The 13,564-nt window shown below is 44.4% G+C and overlaps 1 protein-coding gene across 1 annotated transcript in view; it reads right to left on the reverse strand.

Annotated features, from left to right (window-relative positions):
* LOC126522184 (WW domain-binding protein 2-like) overlaps positions 1 to 6,996 on the reverse strand; it is a 16,751-nt gene extending 9,755 nt beyond the window's left edge. Inside the window, exons 1-2 of the mRNA XM_050170922.2 lie at positions 6,901 to 6,996; positions 2,794 to 2,896 (exon numbers count right to left, since the gene is read on the reverse strand). Coding sequence (XP_050026879.2) covers positions 2,794 to 2,896; positions 6,901 to 6,956 — 159 coding nt within the window. The 5' untranslated portion in view covers positions 6,957 to 6,996. The remainder of the gene's footprint in view (positions 1 to 2,793; positions 2,897 to 6,900) is intronic.
* Positions 6,997 to 13,564: the final 6,568 nt, after the last annotated feature.

Genomic DNA, 13,564 nt, shown 5'->3' on the forward strand with positions numbered 1-13,564 from the left:
TGAAAAATAAGGAAAGGATAAAAGAAGCCCACAATGAATTCCCATAACCAAAATTTCTGACTCCCTATTGCAAACGTCTCTATTTGTTGTCGTTTCCCTACTTTTCTTGCACCAATCTTCAAATCGCCACTTACTCATCTCTACAGCGGATGTGTTTACTTTCCCCCTGCACCCGTTGAACCTAAGGGTTTCAAGGAGGCCAGAGATGCCTAAATCCGCCGCTGGGTAGATATCTTCACATTCCAATGAAACATGCTCATCGCTTCCCTACCCGCCGTGGTTGCTCAGTGGTTATGGTGTCAGGCTGCTGAGCACAAGGTCGCGGGATCGAATCCCGGCCACGGCGGCCGCATTTCGATGGGGGCGAAAACACCCGTGTACTTAGATTTAGGTGCACGTTAAGGAACCCCAGGTGGTCGAAATTTCCGGAGCCATCCACTACGGCGTGCCTCATAATCAGACAGTGCCTTTGGCACGTAAAACCCCATAATTTAATTTTTTCATCGTTTCCCTAGCTTTACCGCAGCAAGCACATGCTTCTTCTTCCTTCTTATATCGCGCTTTACAGGTGCGTGTTCTAAGGCATCCTGATCTCGCTTCGAAAAGTAATGAGCTTCCCTTTATCATAAATTGTTTCTTTCCTGATTTCGTTTTTTTGCTCTTAAGTAGTTAGTCATGGCAGGCTTCTTTTCCATTGCCGCCACCCATGAGATTATTTCAGCCTCTCTGACTTTCCACTGAATGGATGGATGGATGGATGTTATAAGCGTGTCTTTGGAACGGCGCGGTGGGTCGCGCCACCAAGCTCTTCCTATTATACTGCGTAATGTCCTACCTAGGTTAAACAATAAAAAAAAAATACAATGAACTCCCACAACCAAATTTTCTGATCCCCTATTGCGAACTGTGCTTTTGTACGTCTCCGTCTTTTGTCGTTTCCCAACTTTTATTCCACCAATCCTCCAGTCGCCTCTTACTAATCCCCATTGCAGACATGTTTACATTTCCACTATGCGTGAAGGTGAGCGCCATCTGCTGGTGCTGCAAGGAAAGCAGCAGTGCACGTGCAGCGCGCCTCCTGAGCGTTTGCCTAGGGAGGCGAAAGAGCCATTGGAAGGTAGAGCTATACAGCTTCGCTGTAAAACAGTTAAGGTTGGCGCCAAGAATTCCTGTACATAACACGAGCTTACGTTGCGGCTGATTTTCGGACAATAACAGAAGGACTGAGAACAGAACCACTTTGTCTCAAATTCGTATTGTACAAAACGTAGCTCCCGCATTATTGAAATGTTTGCAACAAACGCACCATTATCTCCTTGCCATATGCTGTGGGCTTCAAGCCGAGTTAGAAAGACGAAGCACCGACATTTTTTAGCGCTGCCTTTGTGTGTTTGGTAGTATGGCACAAGGTAGGCAGATCAGTGGGTGATGTTACATATATGGATAAGGTTGCCTTAGCTAAAGTGCTAATAAGAACTGCATTACAGTACATTAGCCAAGGTGACACAGTCTATACAACGATATTGCGAGCTTTATTTCGGCTAGTATATTTTGGAAACTTCCCGGACTTCCAAGGGACTGACTAAGCTGACCGACTGACCGACTAAAATGACCGACCGACTATGCTGACCGACCAACCGACTAAGATGACCGACCGACAAAGATGACCGACCGACCGACTAAGCTGACCAACCGACCAAGCTGACCAACCGACCGACCGACTAAGCCGACCGACCGACTAAGATGACCGACCGACTAAGCTGGCCGACCGACCGACTAAGATGACCGACCGACTAAGCTGACCGACCGACCGACTAAGATGACCGTCTGGCTAAACCGTCCGTCCATCCGGCCGTGCGTCCGTCCGTCAATCTGTCTGTTTAACCATTTTCGCGCCAACTTGGGTCACTGTATGTCACGTGGTATAATGGGCGCAACATCGAGCTGCTCTGCTGAGAGAACGTGGTTAGCAACCAACCGTCGCACCAAATTGGGTCCCTGGGTAAGTGTCAGTGGGTACGTGCCGCTCTTCGACGAACCCCTTTCACACTAACTTCGGTTAGTGGCTATGTGACACTCGGTATGTGCTGCTCTTCAATTAGCCTATTTGACGCTAACTTGGGGCACTGGGTACGCGTCACCGGGTACCTGCCGCTCTTTAAAGAGTAAAGAAGTGTTAAAAACTTATTCGATGCCGGGCGCAATCAAACCGATGTTATACATACTGAGACAATCTTGTCTGAATATGTATTCACACACTCGCCGCGCACACGCATCGCGGTGGCGACAACAGATGGCGCAGCGTGTTCGGTGGTAAGCGCGCGAGAGGAACCCGGCTGCATACACGCCTCATGCATAACGCGGTTTGGTGGCAGCAATGCGGAGTGTCGCTACATTGCTTCACTGCTAATCATAATAGTGTCAACATTCATCATGACAAGGGTTCAGCCGGAAACTTTTGCTGTAGGAGAATATGAAAGAATATAGTAGAGGTAAAACCCCCGAAGGACCAGAATATTAACCCGCCGTGGTTGCTTAGTGGCTATGGTGTTGGGCTGCTAAGCACGAGGTCGCGGGATCGAAACCTGGCCACGGTTGCCGCATTTCGATGGGGGCGAAATGCGAAAACGCCCGTGTACTTAGATTTAGGTGCACGTTAAAGAACCCCAGGTCCCCCACTACGGCGTGCCTCATAATCAGATCGTGATTTGGCACGTAAAACCCCATAATGAAATTAAAAAGACCAGCATAGGAAAAAAATGAAGCTCTGAGAGGCAGAAACAGAAAGCATACCCGGTGCGTGGTGAGGTAGAGGCGTCCTTTCTTGGCTCCCCTGAATTTCGTGGCATCTGGGCCTTCGAACGTTACCTCCACATCGTCGCAGTAAATCAGGATTCTGGTGGTTTGGAAAGAATAAACGGTAAAATGCCGTGCATCGGTAGTCCTCGTCCGTTACCTCGGCATGATAAAGTGCTTGCTTGTGAATACAATGGATGCGGCTTTTGGCAAACTCATCAAAAGACGTCATGCCGCAATAAGCTTTTAACAGAAATATACAAGTTCTGCGGAAGCCTGTACTGGTACGACATGATGAATAATTCAGCCTTACGCTGTCGTCTTCTATTCCCTTTATATACTGCAATCTTAGAATGAATGACAAGAAAAGACAGTGGTTCTATGTCGTATGCAATGGACAGGACTAGTTGCTCATGCACAGTAACGTTCTCCATTGGAGGCGACCACCACGGACCCTATTGTAGTATTATTTGCAAGCAGGTGCTGTATAATTTTTTGCTACCCTTATAGGCATTGTTCGTGAACCTTTCGCATGAGACAAGCAACGCAATAAGTTGGAGGCCTTCTATAGGTGTGCAAAGAAACACATCCGCTTAAGAGGAAGCCTTAGCTCGGGCCCAGCTCCGATGCCACCGATTCAAGTACATGTCAAACACAGAAAATCTTTTCTGAGACACCCACCGGGCTGATTTTAATAAAATTTGCTGCATTTAAGAGAAAATATGAAATTCTTGTAACTGTCAAGAGAGGAGTTTTGATTTAAGGCACCCATTTTTTAAAGACATTTTCACAGATTGGCAAGTTCGAAAAAAATTAGAAGCAAGATGTTACAAATTCGTAGCTGTGCACGAAGAACAGACACCGAAGTTCTGTAAGCTGCATCCGTTGGAGCATCCAAAGCGGACAACTTTGACTCATCGATTTGTATCTTACGTTAATCTGTTACGTTGTTTACAAGGGTTTTGCTAAACTCCTATTCACGTATTAGTGGCATATATATGAGAGCTACGTATAATACATTAATTTTGTCCGCTTTAGATGTGCCATTACATTATATTTACAGAACCATGGTATCATTTCTCATTGGTGAGTTGCGGAGTTGCAAATTTCCGATCTTAGATAATTTTATTACAAATTGACAAGCTAAATCCGAAATCCAAAACAGTCACTAGATTTCAACTTTTTCTTTTAAATGCAACAAACCTGGTCAAATTTGGCGCAGTGCTTGCCAAGAAAAACGATTTCTCATTTCCCATATATTTAGATGGGAGACCCCGAGCGAAAGCGTCACCTTGACACGGTAGTACGTCAATACCAAGATCACTTTCGGTGATGTCACATGTCACACTTGCCTACCTGCGTTTTCGTAGCGGCTACCCAAGTCACAGGTTTTATTTTAGCCTTTAGGTAGCCATATAGTTCAAATGTCTGGCTGTAATGCGAGTGAAGCTTTCGTTTACTAGTTACCGTGCCTATTAAACTTTCACGGTGCGAACGTGTTCATGAGAAGCAGCAGCACGAAAAAAGTTCAGTATGATGGCAGTGACTGAACGGAGAATAAAATACTGCACGCAATGAAATTAGTCAATATTGGGGCCGCTGCCTCATGCAAGCGTGTCATCGACCGACAGCAGGAAGAATATCTCGTGACACCACTTCGAGCGACAACATACTGGCTATGGACCGCAGTAGCATATAAAAATGATGAACGCAAAATAAAACTCGCTTTTTCCGCTTGTGTTACCGAGACGTTCACTCGAAACACAACACGGGCCTACTGTACCTACAGTAGCGGCAGTGGCATGATCTACACCTTCGCGCCCGCAGAAGTGCAGTGAGGCTTCACCGATTCGTTCCAGAAGAATGACAGTGTGTTCAGCGGATACCGATTGTCATGGCAATTTGCATAACACTGTAACGATGATTGAAAAAGAAGCTCTACTTTAGCTGATTTATTCTTCCCAACCGCTAGGGGGGCATGGCATTCATTAAATGAAATATGTGGTAATTTTAATGCCTGAAGGAACTTTTAGCATTTGATGGTTGTACGATTTGGCACGGCATTGTGCGGCTTTAGGAAATTAGTCTGGCACTGAGTGAGCTAGTCTTGATCTTCAGCTGTTTTCCCGCACTGTATAATATGATTTCTAATGGTCAACTTTGCTGCTTGCTGTGAAGGAACAATTTATTCATCGGAATTTATCACTGACGTGTGACATTGGTCAAATACATATTGTTGGGGAACGAGATATTTGCGAAGGCTTGTTGAAGCATCACCTAAATTTAAAAGCAATAATGCTCGTATAGATGATAATACTGCGCAAGAAGTAAAAGGAAACTTTGAAGAAACGCAGTAAATAGCAAGGTTAATAATAGTAGTTAATTTATTCAAGATAACATTTCATTTGCCACTGTGTCTGAAATTGTCCGTGCAAGATTGTCGTTAGAAAACAAGCAACTGAAGCTGCGCGATCACAAGTGATAATGTCTTAAATATTATTTAATTCCTACAACCTGGCATCACATAACAAAGCGTGCACCAATATCTCAGACCCGTCGCAGTAGCTCTGTCGCTATGGCGTTGCGCTTCTGAGTTGGAGGTCGCGGAAACGAATCCCGGCCACGGCGTCCGCATTTCGATGCGGGCGAAATGCGAAAACACCCATGTGCTTAGAATTGGGCGCAGGTTAATGAACCACAGGTGATTCCCCCCCCCCCCCCCGACGTGCCTCACAATCAGATCATGGTTTTGGCACGTAACACTCCACAATTTACATTTTCTTTTTTTTTACCGGTGCACTCTATTCATGCCAGAGAGTCATAGGTGGTGAAAGTTAATGTGGAGTCCCTCACTACGGCATGCCGCTTGATGAGATCGTAATTTTAACAGCAATAACTGCAGACTTCATAATTTAACATCACCAATGACTAACAACGCGAACAAACCAATAAGCAACATGAACAGACTTTTTTACATTCCGTCCCCGTTGGGAGCTCGCGGTGGTGAATCAACCTGGCGAACTGAGCTCTCAAGCCGAAATGGTTCAATACGCTCTCTGCCGAAAATTCCAGGAGACTACCCTAGTCACAAGCTATGTTACTGGGTCCATGTTGCCAGACTGTCTATTTAATTAACCTGAGTCTTGGACGCCAACAACTATTATCCACTTTCTAGGGTTTTGAATAAACGAAAGTTCTGTTGGCGACGTAGGTAGCACGACGACAGGCCCGGTCACAAAAGAAGTGGCTTCGAAACTTTCGACATACTTGATCTGGATGTAAAAGACATGAGACGATATGAATAAAATGATTGGACAGCAAAGGCACTGTTTCCCGTTCTTTCGTTTTCTGCATATAGCTTCCCGTCTTTCATATCATAACAAGTATGAGCCAATTCTCCCGGTAACAATTACTGATAGTTTGACAGACCGCGAACTTGGTCTATCACCAGCCGTGTCAGCCATATGCACGGTGGACAAAATTATGCCAGGGAAATAAGTAGCGGTAGAACCGGAACAGAGCAGGGAACACGCGCCTTCAGATCTTTCGCGTTCAACACACGCCATAGTCACAGCCGCATGCAGTCAGTGCAAAACAAAACGCGCAAAGAAAGAAAAATAATAAATTGCGAGGCCAAATAACGACGGCGCCGATTTCTCTAACACTGTATCGCACGAAGTCGATTACGCCGTAGTACGTGACACATACATCTGCAGCACTAGCTATAGCATTGTGATTTCAGTTTTTAACATTATTTTACTGCTGACTGTACACCAACTGGGTAGGGCTCCCGCTGCAGCCAGTGTGTGGGCGGTTGCCTTGACCTCAGCGCCAACTCCTACTTCAACCGCTTTCGGCGATTTTTATCAGGTGGTGTTGAACTGTCGAAATGGAACACGCTACTCTTCGCAACAGGAACGCACAAAAAAAGGACCCACGCGACTTGTGAACAACCGTTACAAGCACGGCGGTTGTCAGCTGTCCGCGCTGATGAACAGCTCGGCACCAGCAAACTGAGCACGCTTATTCACATGGAAAGATGAAAAAGAGAAGTGCAAGATTGCCCTTGCCAATTAAAGAAGACGTAAGATAATGCATACTCACAGCTCGCCAGTGAAGAGCAGAATTCCATTCGATGCGTGAGTAGTGTTTAAAGACATCCTGGCACCACGTCGCCCCTCACTGCCCCCATCTGCTCCACCTCCACGTTGTTGTTTCCTATCACGTATGTGGCTCTTACCCACTATGGGGGATTGGCCAAGAAACGGATGGATTATTCAATTTTGTTTTATTAATAAATTTCTGAATATATATGGACTTAGCGCTGTATAACGTAGAATTATCTGTTAAAATAAAATCAGTAAAGTGCGATCTAATGAGTAACAGTTAATTTAAATGTACACAAAATGAAAAGAGAATTTAGCTGGGCATAAAGTTGAATTAGGTAAGACATTTTTGGACAGCGGAGCAAGCGTCCTTGTGGCTGAATCCTAAAGTGGAGGTCTCAAATGAAAGACGAACAGATTCGGTTAAGTACAGACCAAGTCTTCGAAAGGGCCTTGCCAGTATTATTTTTCTTGCCGCAGTAAAGCGGGGACGAGATAGCAAGTGATGGATCGTCACTTCCTCATTAGGAAACAAGCAGAGAGAGGAGGGAACCAAACCCAACCCGTGCAAGTAGAAATTTAGGAAGGGAAAGAGGCAACGCAGTTTTATGAGAGACCTCGAGCGTTTTTTTGTTTCAGGATTCACTACACCAAGCAAATGCCAGGTGATTATAACCTGGAGAAGTAGTCAGAACTGGGTTTGATAAGGCTTTCATAATTGTTCAGATCCGAAATGTAGCAGCCGTGACATGTGCTGTCACTGGTAGAACTGGAATGACTGGGCCGAAAAGTGATGTTTCTGCCAATGAACTGCCAGTTTCATAAAAAAAAAAAGCTATATGACAGGACACCCAAATTAAATGAACACATTCCAGATGGGCAGGAACTAGCAAGTGAAAAGGTTTTAGCGTGGGCGAATCACTGGTAGCGGTAAGTTAAGAGCACAAAGATTGCGAGTCAGTAAGAAAAGCAGCTGTTGTAGTCGTTTGGCCTAAACTGCGTAAAGCTTGAATTACTGCTGTAAGGTCAGCCAGAAAAACAGGCAAAAAATCAGGTAATCTTAAAGAAAGAGACCAGTTGAGTGCAGAACAGAATCTTCCAATGCCAGTTTCTTTTTCCTTGCACTGCGATGCATCTGTCTCAATGATAATGTTTGTTGCTGGAGTGCTTAGACGGTCTTGTATTATGCCGTTTAAGACACCGTAAGGCAGCAGTTTCGCGTGGCTTGGGAAAATGTCATCGAACCTAATTTCCGGGGAATTGCGCATCACTGCGAATCACATCGCGAGTTTGTACATTTATTGGTGCAAGTAATGTTTGAGAAAATATAATCTGTGGCGTAAGAAACTTGGGTCAATGAAAGAGAAAAAGTGTTCTGAATCGGACATGAAAATTAGAGGACGGCTTATCGGTGATTCATATAGTCTTAAAGTCTGAACGGTCATCAGGTGAAATCGGCATAAAATAGGTCTGATTCTCGGTTCCAGGTATAATACGGCATTTGCAACGTATTTTGGAATTCCTAAGCACAGACCTAGTGCCTCCCGTTCTAATAAAACTAGTGGCCGAAGGTTGCATAGTGGCACACCTGAGAATAAAACATAGCCAAATTCTAATTGTCGACGAACGTGCATATTGTATAACATCAAAAGTGATTTTCTACCCATACCTGATTTTCGATTGCTCAACTTGCGCAAAATGCCCATTGCACGAGGTGCTTTTGCCGCGATATGTTCAATTTGTCATCGCCAGTTAGGAGATCCATTATAAATAACTCCAAGGTACTTGAGCGGCTCTAATTGTAGTTCTTGTGGTTGGGTTTTTTTTTTCTTTTTAGACTCAAATGTGGCACGTACCCCCCACGGCCAATAACTGGCCGGTTTGCAGGAGTGAACATTGTATAAACAATGCACAATACAGAAAAAAAAATACGGGAAGACACTTTTGACAACAAAGGGCAATGCACAATAAAACTCATTTGTGCAGGGTTGGTATAGTTTTTTTTTCCTTTCAACTGATAAAGCATCAGCTACGCTTTCCGTGTAAGCCAAATGTATTTGACAGAGGAATACTGCTTAAAAGCTTTCCAGTTAGGCCCCATTATTTCCTTACTGGCCTATTAGGCACCCCAGAAGATGGGATAAAAACATCCCGTATGGGCAAATGACAACCTGATGTTCTAGCCGTTAATTCCGACATTTCAGTTAGAGATTTTATAAATATTCACACGGACGTAACAATACGGGCGACAGCCTCGTCTGCATTAATTTGCTCGAAGCGGTACCGGTTCGGTAAGATGCGCGCCCTTTTTGTGCGGCAGTCCTGCGATATGTTGCATAATATACGCGAGCGCTGCGAAGAACTAAACCCTTCCGTTCAAAAACACCTGTGCGCGTATTCACGAAGCTCCATTTACGTAACCGCCGTCCACCATTCACGGCTACTGCGATCTGATTATCACGCAAATCGATGTCGTTATTAGTGAGTGCTGGAACATCATCCACTGAAGCTCTTACGTAAGAGAAGTTTTGTGAATAAATGTACTGTAAACCGAATAAGTGGTCAGGTCGACGCATGCCCAAATAAAGGTCGAATGCTTAATCAAGAACAGCCGAAGTATCATATATGGACATAATATACTTGGAACACTGGTCATGTTTCTACCTGCGATGCTATACAGGGGTATTCTTGATAGCAATGCGGGCATGTCAAGGCATCTGTTCAACTACGCGTAACAACTAGCTCTTCGGTTATAAATGATCATCTGAAGACAAGGCCGAGGAAAACACAACACTTCCAAGGCCTGAACCAGGCTATGTAGTTACGAAGATGATTATCTTCAACCGTGTCACGTACTCACGAGGGGTAGACGAAGAATTGAGTAAGCCAACGAGACACCAGACAAACTCACATACTTTAAAAAGTTGGAAATAGAGAGGCAGAAAGAGAGGTGCTCAAAAACAAGCACAATGCGCCCCCAATGGGGTAGTTAGATAAACTCAGTCTAAAATACATGTATACAAAGATAATAATGAATGACAGATACAGTACTGCTGCCTTAATAATTCGGAGTGTAAGCGACGAAGATCGCGAAGCCTACACTTGGCAGCTTCTGTATTTGACAGAAATGCTATGTCAGAGAGGAGGCTCGCAAGTTACTGCTGGTTTGAAACAGCAATGTTTTTTTGTCAGGAAACAAGAGTGCAATAGGATTATCCAAATTCACAACGAGGAATGCCTCACGAGAATGCCCAACGAGAATGCCGAGGAATAACCAAGATCACCTACACGTGGAAGTGGGCAGCAATTCCTTCCAGGTGTTCTTACCACCTTGAGCCTACTAGATTAGAGAGTGAAGAATAACAGCGTATTCGGATCTAGTTCATATAAAATACCAAAAGTTATGCACAAAAGTTGGGGTCAATGAGATTTCGCTTACAACCTTGCAGGTCTTAGACGTGGTGGTACTTACCGAGGTAAATGTCGACAGTGAACTGTTGGTAAAGTGTATCAGATTGACGGTTTTCGACAGTACCCTTTGTGTCGGGAAGGAAGAAAAACAAAGGAGATGTTCTTACGTTGAAAAAAAAAAGAACTGATTTTGTGAACCCCACATGAAGGTGTTTGGAGAGACGGAGATGCTATTTCTAGAGGTACAAAACAATCCTTCGTGTCCTTTCTCTTGCGCAGTTTATGGGCCATCCAACAAAAACAAACCAGCATTACTCTGTGAATTGCAAGAATTGTCAAAATAAGAAAAAGGGGACAATGTGATTTTAGTTGAAAACATCAAAAATAACATCTTGATCGTGGAACCAAGGCAAACTAGGAACAAGTTGGGAGCGATGGACTGGCATAAGAAGCAATACTACAAAAGTAAAATGAATGTCAACTTCCCCGAATTTCGGAAAGGCATTAAATATAGTGAATTTGTCAGGTAGGCCTGCAAAATGTAGCATAGAAGAGAATATAAGCCGTAAGTTTACTAGAACACAAGAGCTTGTCAATAAGTTCAATCATTTGTTTTGCGACATTTGCTAAAAAGCTAAGAGAACAATGTATGGTTAATAAAGGCAGACTCAAATCTAACGCTAATCCAGCTGACCAGAGTGAAATAACGCAGTATGGGATACACCAATACATGGAACAACTCAGTTCTACAGAACACCAGGATTTGGGAAAGTTCGTGACAAAGACGTCAGATGTCGACACGCTACAGGCGCTCCTGAGGTGAAATTTTTTGGCGATATTTGAAACGGGACAAATTATTACTGCTATGGAAATATCCCTCACTATACCGATTTAAAAATGTCGAGAAACAGCTTTGCACAAATTACTAGCCTATCCAAACATATCCACTTTTGCCTGCGTCTTCAAAAGCTCCTTCATACTCGAATGGTTTCACCTTGTAACAAGTTTACTGCGAAGCACTCAGCAAAGCGTTCGTAAAAATAAAGCACGAGCACGCTTCTAGAGGACTTCGGTGATCTATAGCACACAGAAATTGATAAAAAAAACTTGACTGGGTCTTGCCGTAGATTTACTGAAGGCAGCAGAGAGGCAGTTTCGACACGTTGCCTTCTATAAAGGCGACCAAAAGGTGCGAATGGAGACAAAAAAAAAAAAAAAAAAAGAACGTGCTCATGCGCAGGTGCCTTTTTATGTCGGTGTGCAGTTTGCACTTTTGTTTGTCCTTATTGAGGGTGTCGGGTACCCTTAATCATAATTAGGCGGCTGCTTAAAAACATTAATTAGGATTTCGATATCCATACCAGAAGCTCTCAAATTACTCTTTCGAAGGCCAGCGTCACGTAGTTCGAATTTTGAGCACCAACAGCAATTTCCTTCTCGCAGAGTATTAAGGGCATAATTCTGATCACTTAGGTTTCTGTAATGTGCACCGAATGCACGCGACACGAGCGTTTCTGCATTCCACCTTCATCGGAATGCAGCTGCCGCGGCAGGTATTGAACCTGCAACCTTGATCTCAGCAGCGCCACGCCATAGGCATAGGGCTGCCGTGGCCGATAAGGATACCGTTAGAAAACGAAATTCCTAGCAGCACGATGCCTTCTGCATGTTCCCACGAAGATGCTTGATACCAGCCATTAACAACTCCCTGCGTGTGCTTAAAGCAGCTGCGTAGTTCTTCCGAGGCTGTAACAACGCGCTGTTTAAAGTACATTCTAATATGCTTGAGGTTCACTTCAGACGAGGAGAGAAAAATACTGTGGAGATCCCACGCAGGAATCGCTGTTATGCGAAGCATTTTGCAGGTACTTGACCATCTAGCATTGCTTGTGCTTCTGCAAAGGGGTACCAAGCGCGCCAACATGTTTTTTGTTGTTGTAAATTTAGGAGTAAATACACGTCTGTGACAACAGCAGCAGGACGACGACCACATCGAAGACTATCTTGTCGCGGCACGTGGCGGCGTATGGCGCGATTTCTACGCCGGCCGTTCGACGCGAGCTTATGACATGACAACTGTTGGTTTCCGCACAGGCACGGCCGCTGGAGAAAAAAAAAAAAAAAAAAAAAAAAAAAGGTGCGGCCGCGTGCATCGAAAACGCTGTCACCCGCCGCGGCGCTGCCAGTCGGGGACTGTTGGCATAGCTATAGTGGACGAGCTAAGTGGCTACGAGTCATGCAGTTGTACGTACCTATGGCGATGTCACGTGGTGCTCGTTAAAACGACGGTGACATTTGACCTCCGACGAAGAAATCTAAAAAAACATGATTCAGTTTGGCGCTCATGAAGTCGGTACATCATCACACAAAGTACTGAGGCACGTGGGCCGGTCCCGGAGATAGTCCAGCCTAACACAGCGCTTAAGAGCGCGAGCCAAGACCACGGTGTAAGAAGAATCTCATAATATTCTTACGCCATGTTCAAGACGACGAAGTGGTACGGGACGCAGCTGCCGAGCGTTTCAAAGAGCTGCACGATTTTCGAACGAGAGAAGCATGCATGCGGTCGTGGTCTAGAGATTTACAAGTGCCAATCAATCATTGGTCGATTTAGAAGATTTAATTTGTTTAAAATTCACTAGTAATATTGTAAATATGACTGAATTCTGAGCAAACACAGGCAGTAACGAAGAAGAAAGTCGTAGCCTAATGGGTAGAGCACCTGTCTGTTGTGCTCGACGGCCGAAGTTCGATTCCCACATCGGTCATTAATTTTTTTTTTTTTTTGAAGCTAGGTGAGAAAGGAATCCACATACCTACCGCGCAAAGTGCCAAGGATGAAGCAAAGAATGCTTCGCATTAAAGAGTCGAGGTGCTTCGGACAAAAGAATAAATTTCCGGCAGAGAGTCTCTCCACAAATATGACACAGCTGTTAATTTCATTTGAAAGGTGAGATGCTTTGAACTTGCAAAAGTTACGCAATTTTAAATAGGCACATGCGTACAGTGCCTAGAGAAGTCCCAGGCTCTAGCACACGAAGTAGACATGTACAATAACAAACACATGTGTACATAAAATACACCGAGGACAAGAACTACGCCGTAATGACTTGAAAGAAGGCATGGTAGGTTAAACAAGAATATATACGTTCTTGGCACGGTCGTGTCGGTTTCATTTACTTTCTTTATGTGGTGCTTTTAGACTTCCTAAACTGCGGCTCGTGCACATAAACATACGCATCAGACTCAAG

Source organism: Dermacentor andersoni, chromosome 6 (genome assembly GCF_023375885.2).
Source record: "Dermacentor andersoni chromosome 6, qqDerAnde1_hic_scaffold, whole genome shotgun sequence".
NCBI lineage: Eukaryota > Metazoa > Arthropoda > Arachnida > Ixodida > Ixodidae > Dermacentor > Dermacentor andersoni.